The sequence below is a fragment of the Eumetopias jubatus genome, unplaced genomic scaffold, assembly GCF_037043125.1.
Source record: "Eumetopias jubatus isolate StellerSeaLion01/CBP00866 unplaced genomic scaffold, mEumJub1_p1.0 scaffold_6, whole genome shotgun sequence".
Lineage (NCBI taxonomy): Eukaryota > Metazoa > Chordata > Mammalia > Carnivora > Otariidae > Eumetopias > Eumetopias jubatus.
The window spans coordinates 60,730,919-60,754,849 of NW_028274812.1; the positions used below are offsets into that span (position 1 = coordinate 60,730,919).

Below are 23,931 nucleotides of genomic sequence, written 5' to 3' on the forward strand. Positions count from 1 at the left end.
ACACCCAGAGTTAAAAAAAAATAGAATGTTTTTAGTGCCATAGAAGCCACCTGTTCTTTCTTTTCAAACATGTCTTCCTCATCAGAGGAAATGACTTTTTTTTTACTTTTACAGTGATCATTTCATTGTCTTATAGTTTTGAGAGTGATCTATGTATGCTTAAACAATAGATTGTTTAGTTTTGCATAACTGGTTAGCAAGCACAAACCTATTGCCATTATTGGATGAAGGCTCCCAAAAGAAGAGGGACTGAGAGAATCTCTGGAACATAGTTTGGCTTTGGGGTCCCAGAATTTCTAAGAGTTCTTTCTGGGGGAAGTCAGTGGGCAAGATCACGAATGTGTTCTGAGCCATGCTTGTCAAAGCAACTGACAGAGTTAGAGGAGAGACCAGGTGCTAGCTCTCTGATCCAAAGACGTTAAAGGCTGCTCTGTATTTTCTGCTTCTGAGTTCATCATGACCCACCTCTTTGCTCTCAGGAATAGGTCAGAACAGAACAACTTTGGGTTAGGTAATGTGTATACTGTGCTGATCCACCGCAGAGCATGGAGAGAGTAAGGACAGTAGCAGCTCATTCCCCATATATTCTGTTCTCAGATTTCAACCATGGTACAGTAGCACGGGGGATCTTAGTGTTGACAGTGTGTCTGTCTCCTGGTCTCACTGCTTCAGTTTGGGTGGGTTGCCTCCCACATTGGGTGTACGGGCGTCGTTTTGGAGTACCCTCTAACTGCTTCTGGGAATTCTCTCGCCTCTCTCACGCACTGGCTGTTGCCTGTAAACTGTTGTCTCTCTTGTTTATGCTCTCCTGTGGTGCTGGTGCTGGTGCTGCTGTGTGTGTATTTTTCTCCTTTCTTTATTCAAAAGGTGGCATATACTATATGAACATTTTCCGCAGTTTTGCAGTTTTGTCTTTTTTCACTTAATTGTAACAGTTCTTCCATATCAGAAGATAGGAAGCTTCTCTCTCTCTCTCTCTCTTTTTTTTTTACCTGAACATATCAAACCAGTGTCTTAGTGATCCTTATGTGCGTGTTTCCAGTGTTTTTGTTTTTATGAGTAATGCTGTGATGAATAAGGTATTTGTGTTACTTTGCATATGTTAGTATATCTGTATACATACAGAAATGAGATTGCTGGATCAAATGATCTATCCATTTGTAATTTTGATATCCTCCATAGGCATATAATTTTCACTTCTGTTAGCTACATGCCATGTAAAGGGAGTCTCTTTCCCCACAGCCCCACCAAAAGACGGTTTTGTCAAACTTTCTAATTTTTACCAATCTGCTGGGTAGAAAAATGCATCTCAGGCGGTTTTAGTATACATTTCTCCTTGAATGAAGCTAAATATCTTTTCCTCTGTTCTTATTTTTTGCCCCTTTTTCTGCTGAGTTCTGATCCTTTGCTGATTTCTGAAAGCTTTTTGTGTACTAGGGAGAGAATATATTTCCAAGTTTGTCATTTGTGTCTTGATTTTGCTTATAATTTGGCAGATATATTTTTTTTTAGGTAAAAAGTTTAAAAATTTTTTGGTTTTGAATTTAAGTCTTTTTCATTTTAAAAACCTTCTGGATATTGAGTCATGGGTAAAAAAGGCGTTCCCACTCCTAGGTTATAAAAGAATTTCCCCATGTTTTCTCCTAGTACTTTATAATTCATTTTTAGATTTAAATCTTGATCTATTGAGGTTTATCCTGTTCCCAGAATATTTCCTTTTTTCCCATTTGACTGTCCTACAGTTATCCACACTGTATAGTATGCTTTTCCCACTAAATTGGTTAACACCCTAATTATACTAAGTTTTCATATGTATTTGGGCTTATTTCTCAACTTCCCCTTGATTCTGTTTGCTTATCTTTTTGATTATTAGGATCGTACTTTAAATTATGAAGGTTTTAATGCATTTTTTCTTTATGAAAGTCTAGATCTCCATATTGCCTATTTTGCCTTAAGCTCTGTTATGTCCAGAGTCATGTACTTGATGGGATGAGGATCTTTTGGAATAGTAACTTGCAAAGGAAACTTTGGCATATTTTCTCTTCCTTTCATGCATCAGTCACAGACTTTCTCTACATATGAAATCTCTTCATTAATGGCTGGTGGGACCTGCTTCTTGATACACTTTCTTCCCTTTGAAAAGGACTAAAAAAAAAAATCTAGATTCATTGTCTTTATCATCTTACTCCACTCTATCCTTTCCAAGGGCAAAGAGTCTAGAGAGCACATTCCAGAACTGCATTTCTCTTTCCCTCTTTCTTTTTTTATGCTGCAGTCTATTTATTCATTTTATTGTTTTTTCCTTTTTTTAATATTTTGAAGTATAATTGACATATTAGTTTCAGGTGTCCAACATTGATTTGGCAAGTTGTATACATTACTCATTGCTCACCCTAATAAGTGTGCTCACCATCTGTCACCATACAACATGATTACAATATTATTGACCATATTCCCTGTGCTGAACTTTCCATCCTGTGACTTATTTATCTTATAACTGGAGGTTCGTACCTCTTGATCTCCTCCACCTGTTTTGCCCTTCCTCTCACTCCCTCCCCTCTGGCAACCACCAGTTTGTTCTCTGAATTTAAGAGTCTGTTTGTTTGTTCATTTTGTTTTTTAGATTCCACATATGAGTGAAATCTTTTATTTAAATTAATATGATGAAGGCACTGAATTTTTTTAATTTAAATTCAATTAGCCAACATATAGTACATCACTAGTTTTTGATGTAGTGGTCAGTGATTCATTAGTTGTGCACAACACCCAGTGCCCATCACATCACGTGCCCGCCCTAATGCCCATCGTCTCGTTACCCCATCCCCCCACCCACCTCCCTTTCCGTAACCCTCAGTTTGTTTCCGGGGTCAGGAGTCTCTCATGGTTTGTCTCCCTCTCTGATTTCTTTTCTTTTTTTTTAAAGATTTTATTTATTTTGACAGAGAGAGAGAGAGAGAGAGAGAGAACACAAGCAGGGGGGAGTGGGAGAGGGAGAAGCAGGCTTCCCGCTGAGCAGGGAGCCCAATGAGAGGCTCGATCCCAGGACCCCGGGATCATGACCTGAGCCAAAGGCAGACGCTTAACGACTGAGCCACCCAGGCGCCCCGCCCTCTCTGATTTCTTCCCATTCAGATTTCCATCCCTGTCCCTATGGTCCTCCATGCTGTTCCTTATGTTCCACAAATAAGTGAAACCATATGATAGTTGACTTTCTCTGCTTGACTTATTTCACTTAGCATAATCTCCTCCAGTCCCATCCATGTTGATGTAAAAGTTGGGTATTCATCCTTTCTGAGGGCTGAGTAATATTCCATTGTATATATGGACCACATCTTCTTTATCCATTCGTCTGTTGAAGGGCATCTCGGCTCTTTCCACAGTTTGGCTATTGCGGACATTGCTGCTATGAACATTGGGGTGCATGTGCCCCTTCTTTTCACTATGTCTGTGTCTTTGGGGTGAATACCCAGTAGTGCAATTGCTGGGTCATAGGGTAGCTCTATTTCTAACTTTTTTTTTTTTTTAAGATTTTATTTATTTATTTGAGAGAGAGAGTGAGAGATAGAGAGCACGAGAGGGAAGAGGGTCAGAGGGAGAAGCAGACTCCCCGCTGAGCAGGGAGCCTGATGTGGGACTCGATCCAGGCACTCCAGGATCATGACCTGAGCCGAAGGCAGTCACTTAACCAACTGAGCCACCCAGGCGCCCTATTTTTAACTTCTTGAGGCACCTCCGTACTGTTTTCCAGAGTGCTGTACCAGATTCCATATATAAGTGAGATCTTATGGTATTTATCATTCTCTGTCTGACTTATTTCACTTATCATAATACCCTTCAGGTCCCTTCATGTTTTTGCAAATGGCAAGATCTCATTCCTTTTTATGGCCAACTAATTATTGCATTGTGTGTTCCATTAGAACATTTTCTTTATTCATTCATCTATTGATGGGCACGTGGTTGCTTCCATATCTTGTCTATTGTAAATACACTACAATAAACATAGGGGTGCATATATTTTTTCAAATTAGTGTTTTTGTTTTCTTTGGGTAAATACCCACTAGTGAGGGGCACCTGGGTGGCTCAGTCAGTTAAGCATCTGTCTTCGGTTCAGGTCATGATCCCAGGGTCCTGGGATCGAGCCCCACATGGGGCTCCCTGCTCGTGGGGAGCCTGCTTCTCTCTCTCCTCTCTGCTTGTACTCTCTCTTGCTCTCTCTCTCTCTCTCTCTCTCTCAAATAAGTAAGTAAGTAAATAAATAAATCTTTAAAAAAATACCCACTAGTGGAACTACTGGATCATATGGTATTTCTATTTTTAATTTTTTGAGGAATCTCCATACTGTTTTCTATAGTGGCTGCACTAAACTTATGTTCCCACCAACAGTGCACAAGGGTTCCTTTTTCCCCACATCCTCACCAACACTTGTTATTTCTTGTCTTTTTGATACTAGCCATTCTGACTGGTGTGAGGTAATATCCCGTGGCAGGTTTGATTTGTATTTCCCTTATGACTACTGATATTGAACATCTTTTTATGTGTCTATCTACCATCTGTATGGCTTCTTTGGAAAAATGTCTCTTCAGGTCCTCTGCCCATTTTTTAATGCATTTTAATAAATCTAGTGGGACCAGTCATCTATCACTACCCTCCTATTCCCCCCACCCCTGATTCTTCATTGCTATTCTTATTTATTTCTCCATATCTAGTTTAGGACTAATCTCCCCCTTCAATCTCTCACATTAAAAAAAAAACCTATTGCTATTTTTACTGGAATTATGTTAAATGCATAAATTTAGGGGGCAAGATTGAAATGTTTATTTAGGACCTGTTGAGGAACATGGTGTGTCTTTCCATTTGATCAAGTTTTCTTTTGTGTCTTTCAGTGGTGTTTTTAAGTTTTCCTCATTTAGATCTTACACATTCCTTAAGTTTATTCGTTATTTTATCTTTTTAGTTGTTATTAAAAATGGGGCATTTTCTTCCATTGCTTCTAACTGGTTTTTGTTTGTGTGTGTGAAGGCTGTTGACTTCATTATATTTATATAACCCATATTAAATTATTTTATTATTTATAGTAGTTTTTCTTTTCAGTTTGTTCTTTTGGCTTTTCCAAGTAAAAAGTCATATCATCTGCAAATAATTTTATCTCCTTTATAATTTTTATACTCTGAGATTTATTTTTCTATCCAATGCATTGACTAAAACATTAATACAGTCCTAAATAATAGTAATAAATCAAGGGATTTAATCTTAAATAATGTTTTGCTTCTTATATCTGTTAATATGATGGCTTGTATGAATAGATTTCCTAATATCCCTGCATTACTAGGACAAAAGTCCTGATGATACTGTATTATTTTAATGTGCTTCTGTATTTTATTTAGAATTTTTTTTCATACGTGATGTTGGTGTGTGTTGTATATATTCTCTGTCAGCTTTGATATCAGTATTATGCTTCATGAAAATAATTTGGAGACTTCCCTTTTTTATGTTCTGGAATATATGTTTAGTGGCATTCCTCTATGAAATTGTTAGGGCTTGGAACTTTTTGTACGGAGTACTGTGTAACACCATTCTTCTCTGCCCACTCACCTGCCCCATGAAAGCTGGAAGGTACTCTCTTCTGGAACTCATTTCCTGGAAAATTATCTAATTTTTTCTGAATTTTCAAATGTAATTACATGAGAGTGGAGCAAAGTAGTCTCTCATGATTACTTAAAATATCCTTAATTTTGTTAGTGGTTTCCTTTTACTTAGGTGTGATGTTAATGCTTTTCATCCTTACTTTGATTGAGATTGACTAGTAAGTCTATTTATCCCCCACCCAAAAATCAGCTTTTGATTCATTTATTAGTCTCTTCAATTTATATACTTTTATCTTCATTAACTCTTTTGTTGAGTTTTGTTATTTACTTTCGTTCAGCTTTGATATCCTTTTTCTAAATTTATGACGTGGCTGCTTAATTTGTTTTTATTCTTTTCAATTGATTTAAATATTTAAGGCTGTGAATTTTCTGAACAGTGGAAAGTATCTGGATTCTGATATGTAGTACTTTTATGATTCTCTGGCAAGTCTGCAGTTTGAGTTTCATTTTTCTTTAATATTTTTTTAATAACAGAATTAGGTATCATTTTCAGCAAGTCCAGGTCAAACAGTGGTCTCACATATGAAAACCTGTGATTAAGACTTTACTTAATTATCCTCCAGATGTTTTTTTTTTAACAAGCTTTTCTCTCAATGCACTGTAAAAATGTGAATTTGAGAAGATTAAATTCATCCACTAAGGAGGGACATAATTAGTATAGAAGATGATAATTTGTTAGCTCAAATGTCTTTATTCTTGGAATCTGATTTTATTTCATTCTGAAAGTTTTCTGTGATACTGGATTTTTCCTGAAACATAAAGAGCTATGGAAACATACAAATCTTGTCATTTCCTTAGAGCTGCTAGAGACTTTAATACTAATAATCATTATTGACAACTGAATTCAAATAAAAGGATAACTGATCAAGATTTGGGGTATTCTTCTTGCTGTGGAAATTATTTGATGTCCTGGACTTTACTCATATAGGAATATAAATAATCTAGATGAAGATCATAGTGACCAGTTTAATAGCTTCTTACATAGTAAGATTTTTTCTTCAATAGATAAGAAATTCCACATGGTCTCTGTGTTACTTTTTGTCCTGATTAAAATGACACATCATTTTAGGGACAGAGTGGTAGAGTGTGGGAGAGGAGGGAAAAGAGGGAGAACTTACTCTAAACCTATAAGAATACATTCAAATATGGATTCTTACAAAATTCTTATTTGTTTTATAGAGAATACAAGCTAGCATTCTAAAAGCATTTAACAACCCGACTACTAAAACTGCTGATGATGATACTAGAAAAAAAGTCAAAGGTATGTTAATTCATTCACTGTTAAAACTTTCTCCCAGAAGAAGATTATGTTTCTTTTCAGGGGAAAAAGTAGTGAGCATTATGTGAACTAATTCTGTAAAGTAGTGGCCTTAAAAGGAGAGTGTACTTACTCCAGTGGCTGCCAAGATAGCCTACTGGATCATAGAAAGAAAATGTTAGAATGCGTCCATGTGAACTTTAAAAACTAAAACTAGTATCAGATATACAGACTGACACTGATAACCCTAATGTGAAGTATCCTAAGGGAGACTTGAAAGCTGTGGAAAGCAGCAGCCTCGCTGGGAGTTCCGTTTCATCATATTGTGTCATTTTGCAGTTGACCTATGCTTGGATAAGTGGATTTATGGATATTATACAGTTTTAACTAGTCAAATGCTTAAGTGTTCCAAAGATTCCTACAAGGAAACCAGTTATTGGAGAGAGTACTAAATCAAACATACATGTTTACTTTACTTCTAGTGTCAACTCTTCATCAGCCAAAGTATGAAGCAAAACCAGTGATTATCTAATCAAAGCTGATTATTTATAATTATCAGTATTTAAGTGTGGGCTTATAGCTTATGATGTAAGTGATTTACCTTGTCCTAACTATATTTTGTCTTCATATATTAGCTGATGCTGGTACAAAGTCATCATTTTTAAATGTTTAAAATATTATTTGCATTTTATTTATTTTCTTTTCTAACTTCTATTTATTTGTGGTATTATATATACATACTACATGTTTATAATTCATAAACAAATATACACATTGTGATTGTACATGCCAAAACTCTAATGCAATGAAGGCTTCAAGATTTTTTTTTTAATTAAAGTATAATTGACACACAGTGTTACATTGGTTTCATGTGAAGGGTTCAAGATTTTTTAAAATGTGGATTCTCAGGTATGCTTTGGGGTTTGTTTGTTTGTTTGTTTTGAGATAGTGCCATCTAGTGTATGTTTAGAATAACTGCCCAGTTTTTCTTTCCTTCCAGTTTTGTGTAATCTTTTCTATTTTCAATCCCTTGTACAATTTTCTTAATGAAACATCTTAGTTTACATAACTGCTAAATAGTTATCATTGTATTAAAAGATGTTTATTGATATGTCTATAAGTTGGCTGTGACATTTAATACTTCAAATAATGTTTTGAAATGATTTTAAATGTTTGTATAAAATTTGAAGTTAGAGATCCAAAAAGGATAGAAGTTTGAAAGAGGAGTGAGGTTTGTTAATATATATTTTTTGTCATAATTTACTGTGGAAAGTTTTAAACATCTATTGAAATGGAGAGAATAGTATGATAGAACCTCGTGTACTCCTCACCCCTCTTAAACTACATTGAACTCATGGTGTATTATGTTTTATCTGTGTTCTCCTAACTCCTGATTATTTTGAAGCAAATCACAGGCATAAATTTCTTTGATTTATAAATATTTCCCAAACACAATGATTTTACCATTTTATACTGAACGCACACATACACACATGTATGTACGTGTGTGTGTGTGTGTGTGTATGTGTATGTAATGTTACTAATTGCTCAAATTAATTCTTTACATTCTGCTATGTTTACTTGTCTTTTACTACTCTGTTGTTTCCATAGTTATGGTCCAGGCATCTGTCGCCCTAAAAGCATAACCTTTTTCATCCCTTTGTCTACCTCTACGTTAGGCACAGAGGCTTTAAAGGGTTTAATGGGAGCAGTTGAGGTATGGTATGAACAGTGGTTACTGGTCTACTTATTTTGCCTCAAGTTTAAGAACTGTTCATTATTTCTTGGAAGCTACTGTAGTTGATAATCAAATTTTCTCTACAGAATTGTAAAGGAGAAAGACATTATAACATCATACAATAAAATGTATTAAATGTACTGGACATCTGTCTTATTCAGATTTCCTTTGAAAAAGCATGTTACATTGTTAGGTTGATGGTTGACATATTTTTTGCATTAAAAAGTATTATTTTTACAGCATATGGAAGAGAAGGTGTGAAAATGAACTTCATAGATCGGATCTTTATTGGTGAATTAACTAGCACAGTCATGTGTGAAGAATGTGCAAATGTAGGTGCTTTGGAATTCACTTCAACATGGAATAGATTACAATCATATCATTTTTGTTTTCTTTCACATATAATCATCAGCATTTATTTTTATTAGTGACAGATGACGACGTAATAGATTTTAAAAGTCATTAGATATATCCTTCACTCCCAGAGGAAAAACATAATTTATAATTTTTAAAGTGTTTTTTCTCTCAACAAACCCGTGAAGTTCTTTTAGCCTACTTTAATGTGCTGGAATGTGTTAGCTACTTGTTTGGATTGAAATGAAAGAGAAACTTCTGGGAAGGGAGTAACTATGTCATATAACTATGCATTGCCCTAAAATATGATTCTAATAACTTAGGGTGATCTACCACATTTTATTTAAAGTTTACATTTATATAACTTGTTGAAGTTTTGTTTAAAGTAGACTCGTCTTTGTAATGATAATTTTTATTTTGAATGCCATCTGTACTTTAACAACTTAAAACACAAACCTTTTTATAGATTTTCAATTATTTGGTAAAGAATATTCCTGAAAGTGTATGGAAGTATGATAGGTGTAAACTTCTGTTAGATTTTAATCATAAAATGGAGAGTCTTTATGTCCATTTTCCCGTCCAGAGTATTGAGTACCTTTCTTTTCTCTCTCATCTTATAAAGTCAGGATTATATGTTACTTCTTCTAGCCTGTCGTGTGGAAGCACGGCATTTGCCAACATCATATTACTTAAATTTCTAGTATTTTCAACATAGAAGTTGATTTCTGTCTCACAAGCTAGAGAGAATCTTTTTAAACAACAGAGCTCACCTAAGAAGCTACAAAACACAGTCAAGCACTCTGGCTTTTTTTTTTTTTTTAATATTTCTATTTGATTTATGTTTGGCACAATTTCACCAAAAATATGTTTATATCTTTAGTTGATCAGTTTTATTAAACACAGTTTATTTAGAAGTGACTTTGAATATTATCAGTTAGTTGTATTGGCAATATTATAAAATTCAACTGGGTTGCATGTATTGAGGCTTTGGGATATTTTGTTTTGATTAACAATATGTGCTGCTCTACCCAATTAAAATCACTATTTGTTCCAGGGCTGTTTTTAAACTTGAAATTCTAAGTTGCCTGGGAAGTTTGATTTCTTTAAGACTTTACAAAACTACATTGTCTATATTAGAATTCTAACTGAATTTCTCAATATGTTTTCTTTTTAAGATCTCCTCAGTGAACGATCCCTTTATTGATATTTCACTTCCTATAATAGAAGAAAGGGTAAGGAGAAAAAAACTTAATACTGAGTCTTTTGTGAAGAGAATTTATTCATTCATATACTTAGACATTTGTTGAGCATGTTATCACATCTGAGAATCATTTTTTATCTACAATAATGGAGTTCATAGAGTGTATTTGATACTGGGGTTTGTGTATATATGCATAAATTATGATATAGTTCTTACTCTCAGGGATTTCAAACCATTATGTTTTTACAGTTTGAGAATTAATGTTAAGGTAATTATCTAATTTCAAATGAGTTAGAAATTTTAAAAAAGTAGGTGATATCCAGAATTTATTTCCTAAAGAAGTTTTGTGTTATGTACATGGCATCCATATAGGTTTCAAAACCAGTACTTTTGGGAAGAATGAGTAAATATAGAAGTTTGCAGGCGACAGATAATGATCAGTACAGTCAGACTGTTACTATAGAAAATACTTCTGAACCCAGAGCCACCAAGAATCAGTCTTCATCTAAAGATAAGGTAAGATTATATGCATTTGTGAGACATCTGTTTTAAAAAACTTTTGTATATTTTTGAAACTTTTCTTATTAAAAAGTAGAGAGGTAGTATATAAACCCCCATGTACCTATTTCTCACATTCACAGGTATCAGATCATGGCTAATCATATTTTATCTATAGCTACCCCACATTCTCCCCCTGTCCATCTCATATTATTTTGAAATAATTCTGATATAAAAAATAAATACTAATTTTAAAGACATAACCACAGTGCATCATCATACCTGAAAATATTAATAACTTTTTAATAGTGCCAACATCCAGTCATTATTTAAATTTCTGTAGTTGTCTCATAAATACCTTTTTTGTTTTTACTTTCTAAGGTGTGCTTGAATTTAGGATCTAAATTCAATTATGTGATATGATTTGTACTAACTTGGCAAACTGATATATTATCAGAGTTAACTTTTTCTGTTATAATGCTCTTGAAGTGGCAGGACTCCAGAGAGTATATACAAAGGTCTATAATTAAAAAGCCTCCCTCAGCTCTGTTCTACAAAGACCTGCTTCTTTTTCCACAGATAAGTAACCGCTATTGTGAGTTTCTTGTACAAAGATTAATTTTAAATTAGAACGATTTGTTACTCTATTTTCTATTGATTGCGGTTTAGGTAGATTTAGGAAATGGATTTCAGAGGGTCTAGGAAAAGTATTTATTTAATAATTGTGGAACATGTAAATAAGACTTGCATTTATTTTCAGTAAGGTCACAAGATTCTTTCTCTGAAAACACAGAATCAACTAGTTCATGGCAGAAAATGTGTAAGAAAATTGTCATCTGGAGAAGATAGAGCAGTCATTATATGCCAGAAAAATGAGCACCTTGAGATGAACGGGGATTCTTCAGCATTTGCAAGCATCACAAATACTGAGTCGGCTCTGACTGAAAGCCCCACCGATGGCAGTGAGAAAGAGGCCGGCCGTTCTGAAAGTAGTGCTGATGCGGATGGCGAGGCTTCAGAATCCGAAAGTGCTTTTGAGCAGGCTGTGTTGTTGAGGTCTAGCCGTGGATGCTGTGTGCGCCCGCATGCCCCCTCTCCCCAGGTGCCGGCAGCTGGCCCACCCACCAGGGAGCCTGGCACTGGTGACAAGGGAGTGGCTGAAGCTATTTCTGAACTTCATCTGAGCAGCCCTGTAACTGGAGATAGACATTTTGATAGAGAAAATAAGCCACCAAGTGTTCCAAATAGTTTATGTTCTTCAGAGGAGAAGCATATGCTGTCTCCTCACCCCCAAAATGCTTTTCAGACACTTTCTCAGAGCTATGTAACTAGTTCTAAAGAATGCTCACTTCAGTCCTGTCTCTACCAGTTTACATCTATGGAATTACTAATGGGGAATAACAAGCTTCTGTGTGAGAATTGTGCTGAAAAGAAGCAGAGGTACCAAAAGGAAACCGGTTCCCCAGGTAAACATTAGGTTTTTGTTTTTCTTAGTATTCACAGGGTATTTGATAGTCAATGACTAGTGAGTTATAGATCCCAAATAGAGGAAACTGAGAACCTTGTCCCTACACTTAAGCTGCTTGGAAGCAGGTATCTTTTTCATCGTTGTACCTCAGCACTGAAGACAGTGACTGGACTTCTAAATCGATTTTTGATGAGGTAAATTGAACAGGAAGTACCCATCTCTGCCTTGAGAAATGCAAATCCACAGAATCTTGTTTCGGGGGACTAGCTGTCTGAAATCTTTCCAGAAGAAATTTCACTAGTACATCTGTAGCCTTGATATGGAGAGAATACTCTGATTCTTAGCGACTAGTTGTTTCAAAACGCAGGCTTTATAATTATTCAGTTGTGGTGATGCCCATAGATCAGGAGATGGTTGCCACTGAAAAGATAGTTTGTTACATACAGTTCTGAAGAGGAGGGAGGACACTAAGCCATGCCATGCAGGGCCACATGGGGAAGGACTAGGGTTGATCAGGAGGCAGAAGGAGTGAGGAGAAGACATGGACAAGAGCCTTTGTTGTAGTTTCCAGGGAAGGAATTAGAATCAACAAGTTTAGGATTGACTAGTTTTGAATAATTTCAGTGGGCTCTGGGGCATCGGGGCTATCTCTAGTTGTATAGTACCTGGCCGTAGTGTGATGAGGGCAGGTAGATAGTGGCCTAGTGTATCAGAGCCCAATAAAGGAGGTGGTTGAGTATGGGCTTTCGATTGGTTGGTTTGCATATGAGAGGCACACTTATATTGTTTATTATATCTAGGAATTTGCTAGTTGTGGCTGAAGTCTTCCCTATAATGACAGCAAGGCCCTAGGTATCAAAGTATCAGAATAAAGACAGAATAAAGACATGTTTAATAGTAATTAAAGAAATGTCTAGATGGGAGAAGGAAGAAATACCACCTTACATTAATCCAAGTTAAATATGCTGTTGGCCATATTCAAATCCCATCCCAACTATTTTCTAACAACTTCCTTCTGAAATGCCCTGTGGTGATCTCCTTTCACTACAATGAGGAATGACCCATTTTTTTCAACTACAGGTCTGTTTCTGGTGGTCTTTGGAGGGCATTGACATAAGTCGCTATAGTCCATCTGCTTCTCAGCTCCCAAAATTTTGTTGCAAGTTTCATGTCCCCTATTCTTTGTCCTTGTAAGTGTGTGCTTTTTAAAAAAATCCCTTTCATTTCAGTGGAGTTTTGGAAAGTAGTATAGAGGCACCCTTGTCACCAGAGTCTAATTTCTTTTTTAACATTTTCAAAAATATGGTATGATGCTTCTTTATAAATGTTAACCCTGTTATGTGGTATATAATGTATAAAATGGAATTTTACAAAAAAATTATTATATTTTATGCAGAAAAGAAAGCAGAAGGGGTTTATACTAATGCCAGGAAGCAATTGCTTATTTCTGCTGTTCCAGCTATCCTAATTCTCCATCTTAAAAGATTCCATCAGGTAAAAGTCCCTTTAGTAGCACTGTAGTAATTCTGTCATATGTTTTGCAGAAACCTACATCTTGTAAAATGCTGTCAAAGGATTAGACAGTAACTTGTTTAATTTAAAAATTTGTCATAAAGGATTTACTGCTTTTTTCATCCATAATAGCTTACAAGACTTTTCTAAATAAAATGGTTTAATTCATGATACTGTATTTGATGATTTAGGTGGTAGGAACCTAAGGGGTGTGTGTGTGTGTGTGTGTGTGTGTGTGAGTGTGAGTGTGCACGCACCTGTATGGGAGAGAGAGAATGAAAAATAAAGTTTATTAAGAATCCTTAGAAGCAGGGAAATAGCAAAGTGCACATAGCTTTCTGAGCTCTCAGGATCCCAGTGATAGGGGTAAGTGGGCTGGGCATGGTTGGCTTGGACTAAATGCAAAAAGGGCTACAAAATGCAAAGGTAGGGACTGTACAGTGAGAGGGAACCTAAATGTTTTTAATGTGTCAGGTTTTCCTCTATGCTTAGTTTTAATCCAATGCCTTGTCTGGTTTTTTGTTTTATGTGGGTTTTTTTTTGTTTTGTTTTTGCATTTGATGTAATGATTTTAAAGTTTCTCTGAAAGAGTAAATAAGTCAAATACTAAAACATTTTGGAAAAAGTTAGAATGGGTGGTTTTTTTGACACCAGTTTAAAAATAAAACTGTATAATTAAAACAGTATGGTCAAGATTGTCAATAAATAAAACATGAGTCTTATTTAAAGCTCTTGTTATGATAAAGGAATAATCTCAAATCAGTTGGGAAAGAGGTGGATTATTTTGTTTTTAAGTTTATTTATTTTTAAGTAATCCCGTGGGCTCAAACTCATGACTCCAAGATAAACCCCAAGATCAAGAGTCACTTGCTCCTCCACCTGAGCCAGACACCCCACAGGGTAGATAAAGGTAGATTTGATAAAGGATTTAGGAAAAAGAGCTGAAATAAAAAATATAAAGCTTCCCTCTATACCATGTATCATTACTATTTTCAGATAAATATTTTAACTGTATGAAACAAATCTTCAAAAGACTAGAAGAAAACTTAAATGAATATTAACCTGACCTCTGGGAGGAAGATTTTTTTTTTTTTTTGGTGGGCAGCAAAGCAGGGTTTATTGAGTGATAGCAAAGTGATAGTACAAAACTCCCAAGGAGGGAGGGGACCCGAGGGTGTTGCCTGGGGGAAGATTTTCTAAGTATAAAACTCATGAAAGAAATCTCAAGGAAAAGATCAGGAGTTTTGATTATATATCTGGAACATTTCAGGTGGGCCATAGGTAGGCAGGAAGAGATTTTTCTCTATACACCCCCTCCATATCCACAGAAAAATTAGACTAAGTTCTTGATTTTTTTTTTTTTTTTTAAGATTTTATTTATCTTTTTTACAGAGAGACAGCAAGAGAGGGAACACAAGCAGGGGGAGTGGGAGAGGGAGAAGCAGGCTTCCCGCTGAGCAGGAAGCCCGATGCGGGGGCTCAATCCCAGAACCCTGGGATCATGACCTGAGCTGAAGGCAGACGCCCAACGACTGAGCCACCCAGGCACCCCTAAATTCTTGATTTGTGATAGCCAAGAATGTAGAAACTCAGTGGAAGTGAAATGGCTGTGCACAGCAGAAGCAGATGTCTTGTGTCTCATTACATGAGAATGCCTAGTGAAGGGTGTATATGTGCAGTTACTCTGAGCAAGATAGGGTCATGTCAGATCTGAGAAGCTGATTTCATGATGTACCACAGTTATTTTATATTTGGTACTGCATCTCAATTTAGGAACTTACAGAAAGAATTCATGCCCTTAAAAGGAAATATTTACAGACTAATCAATAGTCTCAAACTTATATGTCAGTTTTGGACTATTCGTTAGTCATGTTTTTATAGCTATTAAAAAACTAACTTCTAGGATTCCTCTTTTGGTTTTATTAACAATGACTTAGATGAATTGTTTGTTGCATTAAAAATTATTTTTTGGTCTTTTTAAGGCTGGCTTGAGTCTTCGAAAAGTAAACAGACATGTAGATTTTCCACTTATACTTGATTTAGCACCATTCTGTTCTGCTACTTGTAAGGTATAGTATGTTATTAAGATGTTTAATTGACTTGTAAATAATATGCTTAAAAGTATTAGGTCATTCATTCATTCATTCAGCTTCTCTGAAAGGGAATTTTATAGTTGGTGAAGTTAAATCCGTAACGTGGAACATTTAACACACCGAATATGACTTTTGTCCTTTGGGAGACAGAATAAGGGACCGTTGAAGAGCTGTGTGAACCATTAGCATGGTGGTCAGGAAGATCAATGCTGCTTGTCAGTGCTACTAGAAACAGATAGTTGAGGAGAGAAGTAAGCAGATTTTGTGCCCTCTCCTGTTCATTGTGAATGATGTGCTTAATCGACAATAGTTTTAGCAGTCATGGAGTTCATTCTCTTTTGTGAGTCAATATACTAGTGCATTGTTTTTCATGCTATTTCATGTACACTACTGAAAATAGTGTACTTGTTAGCTGAGTAGGATACTGTAAAATTGATAATACTTTAATAGATATAGAAGAAGACTGGTTTATAATTGCTTGTATTTATATGTGAGAACTGTGTAGGTGAATTCAATGACTTTGTCTTCCTTGAGGGAACCACACATGTTATGGGGTAACATATTTTTCTCTTCATGGTTATTGGTTAGCAGCCTAGGTTTTGTGGTGTGTAATGGAATGCTTATTGAACTAATACTTTCCATACATTGATGAATCAAAACAAAAATACCTTAAAAGCTACTATTTGGTGAGTCCAATTTATCTGCTGTAGAATACCAGCACTGTCTATCAATTATTAACACTCTGTATTCATAGAATTTGATAATGTGGTAAACAAAATGAAATTTAACAAGTTTTGTATTAAATTTATAAAAACACATCTTTAAAAGGTACTTTTTATGGAGAATTTCCAACATACACAAAAGTAGACAGAACAGTACAATGAACCTATATAGCACACATCACCTAGCTCTAAAACCTTAGGTACAGGGCCAGTCCTGCCATATCCACATGCTTACCTACTACTTCCCGTATTATTTTGAAGCAAATATCAAGCATTATTTCGTTCATAAATATTTTTCTGTGCGTCTATAAAAGATAACAATCACTTCCCCCTTTTAAGAACATAACCACAATACCACTTTCATACTAAAAAAAAAAATTCGGCTCTAATTCCTTTATATCATCTAATGTATATATTTCCAGTTGTCTCACAAATGAAATTTTAAAAATGAATTAGTATCCAAGTAAAGGCTACACATTATGATTGGATAATGTCTTTTAGTCTCTTTTAATGTATAGTTCCTCTCTCCCATCCCTTTCCCTTTCTCTCCCTTGCAATTTATTTTTTTAAGAAACTGAGTTCATCTTTCTGGTGGTTTCTGTTTAGAGTTTGATGATTCGTCCCCTGTCATCTTTATTTCCTGTGGATAGATAATTGGCTCTTAAGAGGCTTGAACAGATACAGGTTTGATGCTCTTTTGTTCCCCCTGCTAAGGCTCTTCTTAAAGGGCGTGTTTTGTTTTGTTTTTTTATTAGGTGGCACATAATGCCACTTATCTTTCTTTCTGTGATATTAGCAAGCAGTAATGCTCAAATGCTAGATCCAGAAGTTCACTAAGAATTACAGAATGGTGATATTTTAAATTTGTCATTCCTTCTTCATTGATTAGCTGGAGCACTTCCCTTTTTTTTTTTTTTTTTAAAGATTTTATTTGAGAGAGACAGAGAGCACAAGCAGGGGGAGTGGCAGGTAGAGGGAGAGGGAGAAGCAGGCTCCTTGCAGAGCAGGGAGCCCGATGCGGGGCCCAATCCCAGGACCCCGGGATCATGACCTGAGCCGAAGGCAGATGCTTTACCAACTGGGCCACCCAGGCGCCCCAACTGGAGCTCTTCTATACAGAGAGAAATTCCTTTATCTATTTCGTTATCTTATAATACAGTTTTTATAGAAAAGGCTAGATAAATGTTTGATTCTTTACCTACTCCTCTTCTAAACCAGTTCAGAATAATGAGTTAATTCAGTGGCATCCTTGAACTATGATCAATTAATTTATGATTATTAATTTATGGATTGAAACACATTAAATATGTTTCAGCTTACTACACTTTTCTTTTTATTCGTGGTCTAATATATTAATGGAATATGCTTATTGAACTTAATACTTTCCATACTGGAATGGAATATAAATGGGTCCATAGTTGGCTACTGAAAGCCACTTCAAGCAGGCTTCTGGGTTCTTCTGACATGACCTTAGTGGAATGATTATACTGCCAACTGGAATATATTATTCACCTGTTTAGTTTTTATGTTGTCATTTTAGGGATTGCTTTTTAAATTTAAGTGTTCAAAATTTTACTAAACACATAAAATATTTATATACTTCCAAAATCACATGTATCAAATGTATAAAACAAGATAAATTCAAATAAGTATAGCTTTTCTTCTCCATGTCCATTCCACTTATTTCTTTCCTCCCTTTATATATAAGCCATTTAAAAATTGTTTATTCTTGGGGCGCCTGGGTGGCTCAGTCGGTTAAGCGGCTGCCTTCGGCTCAGGTCATGATCCCAGGGTCCTGGGATCGAGCCCCGCATCGGGCTCCCTGCCTGCTTCTCCCTCTCCCACTCCCCCTGCTTGTGTTCCCTCTCTTGCTGTGTCTCTCTCTGTCAAATAAATAAAATCTTTAAAAAAATAAAAAAAAATTATTCTTCTGTAATTTTTAAAAATATAAGCAGATAGATATGGATATATTCATCTTCACTCTTAAATAATCACAGCTTACAATATGTATCCTTTTTTCTGCCTTACTCTTAACATTATATCCTGGAGATTATTTCATAGCAGTATTTTGAGATAGTCTGCACTCTGTTTTTCAAGCAACATAACACTCAATGCATCATAATTTATTCAACCAGTCCCCAATTTAATGGGGACCGATTTTTTTGGGTTTATTCCATTTTCTTGTTAGTCAAAGTATAGTTGACATACAATATTATTTTCAGGTATACAGTATAGTGATTCCACATTTATATACCTTACAAAGTGATCATGATATATCTAGCTACCAGCTGTCACCATACAAAGTTGTTACAGTATTATTACCTATATCCCATGTACTGTACATTATATCTCCATGTCTCCAGTTTTTTGATATTACAAATATTCCTGCAGTTAAGAGCCAAAATAATAACTAATAGTATGTCTTTTTACATTTTGCTCATGTACTTGTAAGATAGAATCCTACAAATAGGATTGATAAATCCAAGAGTAATACCTGTGTAATTCAGCTAGATAACATGAAATACCTCTGCATAGGATTGTACCCCTTTGTGTTCCCACAGGCAATGTGTGTGAATACTCTTTTCCCCACAGCCCAGCCAACAGAGAATGTTGTCAGGCTTTTGCATTTTGCCAGTCTAATACATGTGGAAACACATTTCAGTGTTGTTTTAACAATGCATTTTTTCTTAGTTTAAGCAGGACACATATATTTGACTTAATTTTCGCTATTATAATATTTCACTAATTACTAATTCCAGTTTTTTCTTTGTCTAAAAGAATGTAAATGTGGGAGATAAAGTTCTCTATGGTCTCTATGGCGTAGTGGAACATAGTGGCTCAATGAGGGGAGGTCACTACACGGCTTATGTGAAAGTGAGAACACCCTCCAGGAAATTATTGGAGCATATCACTGGAAAGACATATGTACCTGGTATGGCATCCTGAGTTTTTGTTATTCCTAAAAACAAATGACTGTGTTCTTCCTTTTCTGGAAGAGGTAAGCTGTTTCATGGATACTGCAAGTGGATTCACTTTGTTAAAGTTAAGTGAGAAGTACTTTTAAGAGTACTTAGATAATCTTAAAGAACCTTAAATATCATAAGACTGTACCCTTCTAGATGATGTGAAGTGACACACTGTTTTTCAGGGTGCTAGGTCATTGTGTATTGCGGTGGAGTGGCATTTTACTTAACAACACCAAAAGATTTTGAAGACCTATCAGGTCCTCAGAATAGATTTGGGGTTGAATATTTGCAGACTCTGCCTATGGATGAACAAGCTGACTTTGTTTTTTTTCTTTCTATTTCAGTGAAAATGATTCTTTTCCTTGAGCAAATAAATATTTACAAGTCTATCTAATATTTCACTAGATATTTAAAGTGAAGTGATGCCAATATTGCTTTGAAAGAGTTAGTTGATTTCGGAAGATGTTTAACACAAGAAGAAACACACCAATAAGATCTAGCATTAGATAAATATAGTTTGTGATGAATGTGTTGTTATTTATAATGTAGACTAAGAACATACTTATTGTAAAATTATACTTCTTTTTGTCTTGTTAGGTTTGAAAGAACCTGACAGTGAATCGACAGGCCAGTGGGTCCATGTTAGTGACACTTACGTGCAGGTGGTTCCAGAATCAAGAGCACTTAGTGCACAAGCTTACCTTCTTTTCTATGAAAGAATATTATAATTGTCTGTTAATAATTAGTGATAATGATGATTTAGATCGCTTTTGTTTAACTGCTGCAACAAAAACCATAATATGTAATGTGCCTTTGTAATCTTTTCTCTTCTGTAGGAATAGCATGTCCCTCAAATGCCCCTGAAGATTTTTACCATTTTGGTGAATCCTTTTAAAGTAAATTAAATTTACTCAATGCTTTCAAATTTATATTCTTAAAATAAATGTAAACACATGTTTTTAAGGAATATTTGTCCTAGAAAAAAAACAGAATTTGCAGCAGTAGAGGAAACCCCCCCTTATAATGTGGCTTATTACCATGAGCATTCAGAAATGATGCTGGCTAATGAAATTGTTTCTTAAAACAGGGTTTACCAAATGTGAGTTGCATACCACCTTTCTGATTTTATATATATATACATAATCCTGTGCCATTGTTTAATTATTTTTAACCTTAGTTTTCAGCCTTACATTTTTAAACGTAGCCTTGTTTTGAGCATATTCCACATTTTATGTACTAGTTATATTATTTCTAATAAACATTAAAATAAATCTATAACTATTAGAGAAAAATTGTTCATCCATGTAGCACTCCACTTAAAATCATCTCAGGGCTGTCCAGTGGTGTACCTATACCACTGTGTAAGAAACATTGGTTTAACATATACTTACACAGTGACCTCATCATATTTTGTGTGATTCAACCATATAAAAAGATACCACTGTAGCTTCAGTAATAGGGTTCTACAAATAATTTATTGATTAGCTTATTGCTTTGAGGTTTTGAGAACTAGAAAAATAATGAAATATATCATTAACATTATTTGCAGCCTATTCATGGTGGCGTTGAGGATAATTTGCATGTAATCAGCCAGGGTCAAAATATAATTATTGATAATTGTAAAATGCAGAATTGGTAAATAGAAGTTGTTAATCCATATGGGACCATTGGATACTTTTAATATAAATTACCAAATTATATTTGTAAGCGACAGAGAATTATATTCTTATTATACTAGACAGGGAAATATAATTTTCTAGTTCTGTAGGTCAGTAAACATTAATCGTGGTTTTGGGGTTTGAGATCACTTTTTTTTGTCATCAACAAGCATCATTAATAAGTTCAAGTGGGTTTAGCTTGTATTTTAATGAGGTGTAAAGTTGGCATTTCAGATTTTAAATAAATAATAGCAAAAATATGGTAGTTTACAGCCCCCCTTCCAGAATACAAATTATTAAGCTGTCAAAACTTGGCATGAAAATATTACTATTACTTAGGCTTAAAATTTAAAAAAATAATGGGTACTTGGGTCTGACATTACTGAATCAAAACACATACGTGCATGGTTCAAGCATCCTAATCATTAGTGCCAACACATCATACTACGAGCAGCTACTGGCTAAGTGCCTAGTTCCCGTTCATTTTCCTCTTGGGAAGGAAGGAAGGATAAGAATAGGGCCTGTAGATATTGTGTGGAAGTATTTAACCAAGCCTCTAACCCTTCTTAACATTTAAGGTTGTATGACATTGTCAAGTTTACCAGTGCTGCCTTTTGATCTGTGGATGAGAGGAATTGTGATTATCAGTGTTAAAGATGGTAATAATATTTAAAACTCAGAGCTTAAAAATGTCATTGCACAAATTCTATTTTTAAGTTATTGAAATTTGAAATAATAGTGTTTTCTTGATTTTAATGTGAAATGATGGAGAAATATATCTTTATAAATTAATCTGCAAACTCAGGTTGTGTCCTATGAAAAGTAGTTTAAACTGTTTAAACAGTGTTTTATGTTTATTTGTAATCCATTAACATTGAAGTTTTCAGTACCAGAGCAGTGAATTTTTTTTTTGGAAAGTATTAGTTAAATCTCTTTATTCATGTTAGCCATATTGGTAATGGCAATTACCGTCCTTTCCCCAAATGTAAATATTAAGTCACCTCATTTTTCTCCTAAAAAAGATACCATTATGAGGTGCATATTTTTCATTGAGTGGTCACTTGCTTCTTGTTTCATTGATAGATGAACAAGAAAAACAAGAAAAAGAGTGAGAGAAAGAAGGAAAGAAAGGGAAAGGAAGAAAAGATAGGAAAGAAACAAGAGCATTCTTTTCTGTTGCCCCTTGGCTTTATCCCTTACACAGCTAAAGTGAGAGATGGTGAGATAGGTGAGGGCAGGAATCAAGGGAAGTGCCTAGTCCTCTTTTCATTAATAGGATGTCAGGAAACGCGCCAGTGCTGTATTTACCAAAGAGACCTTTTGAGCTTTATTTTGAGTGCCAGTTAGGACTGATTTTTCATTGAGTGATACATTGTAGCTTTAGAACATTACCTCTGTACTCAAGTACTGCACTAGTTTTTATGCTTAACATTTATTCAGTAAGTATATATTTTTTGAACACCTGTTACGGGTCAGGCACTGTGCTGACACTCTTTTAACATGTTTTAAAATGGAGAGGCCTATATATGTTTTAGACATTATTCCAGAAGTAACATACAAAGAGATAGTTTATTTTCATTTCATGGTAAAAGAGCAAAGTCTGAAATCTATTTTTTTATGGCCTACAGTTTATGAATATTTTTCAGGGTCTGCTGGTAATGGAATAAATTTGATTTTGATACCTAAGAATTTCCTAAAGATAGACTTGTAATAGGGAAAGTATGTTAAGTTACACATGGGCCTACACTTAATTTTTTGTTTTTATTAACATTTTGAAAAGCATATTTGCAGGGGTACTAAATTGTGAAGCTGCTATAATAACAATAGTTTCAGATGACCTCAGGAAACTATATAAATAAGTGAGAAATGTTTACAGATTCTCAAAACAACTACCATAGCGCTTGGCCAAATGAGTTTAAGAAGTAGAACAGAAGTTTCACTAGCTATTTAGAAACTGGTTTACAGTGTGTCTAATCCCAGTTTCCTCTGGTTTTTCCTATTTAAAATGATAAAATTGTGATTATGTGTCAATTATAGGAATATTTTTGTCATAACCAAATATATGTCTGTATTTAAGATTTTGTTATTTAGTGTTTTTAAAACAGATGTGAAAACCACCTTTTTGGGTGGCAAGGCAAGTGGTAGTTGGTGTCAATTCTAAGAGTAGTGGATTCCTGTTTTCTTATTTTAAATGCTCCAACAGAGCTATTTTACTATATATGATAGCTCTTAGCTCGTATGTGTGATGATTTTAGTGATTTTATACAATAGCTGAATAAAATTTTCTGAAGATTAAGCTGTTAAATGTATCACTTTCACCCAATTTTTGTAGTACAAAATAACATTCTGCCTTTTCCTAAATTCATATTCATAATTTGCATGTTACCTGATCAAATAAGCCTAAATCAAATATGTGCAATAAAATTGAACCTTTATATATTATCCAGTGCATTAAGAAAGATGATTTTTAGATATTTAAAATGTTTTGGTTCATGGAGAAATCAATTTAAATCTGTTTAAAAGAGGACTATATTTTTAATTTTGAGTAGTGCTGGTAATATAGCATTCCTGTTTTATCTTTACTTTTTTTGCAGTGTTTTTAGAAAACAGCTATGTAACTTATTGAGCATAATTTTGATGTTACTGTATAAAAATGCATAATAAATGTTAAATTTTTCTTTGTTTCACAATTGGTCCTGGAGTTTTTGAAATGCACATTATTGATAATATTTTATCAACACTGTATTTGCTTACCTAGCTATATTAAAAATATCCTTCTCATTTTAGAAGTTCATTATTTCAGAACAAAATATCTTAT

General features: G+C 34.8%; 1 protein-coding gene across 2 annotated transcripts in view; it reads left to right on the top strand.

Moving 5' to 3' along the window:
- The window catches only part of USP45 (ubiquitin specific peptidase 45), a 71,663-nt gene extending 48,058 nt beyond the window's left edge, over positions 1 to 23,605 (top strand). Inside the window, exons 10-18 of one of the 2 annotated variants that reach the window (XM_028104246.2) lie at positions 6,825 to 6,906; positions 8,882 to 8,973; positions 10,171 to 10,227; positions 10,569 to 10,712; positions 11,488 to 12,160; positions 13,559 to 13,656; positions 15,657 to 15,743; positions 19,268 to 19,421; positions 20,053 to 23,605. In XM_028104246.2, coding sequence (XP_027960047.1) covers positions 6,825 to 6,906; positions 8,882 to 8,973; positions 10,171 to 10,227; positions 10,569 to 10,712; positions 11,488 to 12,160; positions 13,559 to 13,656; positions 15,657 to 15,743; positions 19,268 to 19,421; positions 20,053 to 20,183 — 1,518 coding nt within the window. In that variant the 3' untranslated portion in view covers positions 20,184 to 23,605. The remainder of the gene's footprint in view (positions 1 to 6,824; positions 6,907 to 8,881; positions 8,974 to 10,170; positions 10,228 to 10,568; positions 10,713 to 11,487; positions 12,161 to 13,558; positions 13,657 to 15,656; positions 15,744 to 19,267; positions 19,422 to 20,052) is intronic. The other variant, XM_028104248.2, reaches the window with a different exon arrangement.
- Positions 23,606 to 23,931: the final 326 nt, after the last annotated feature.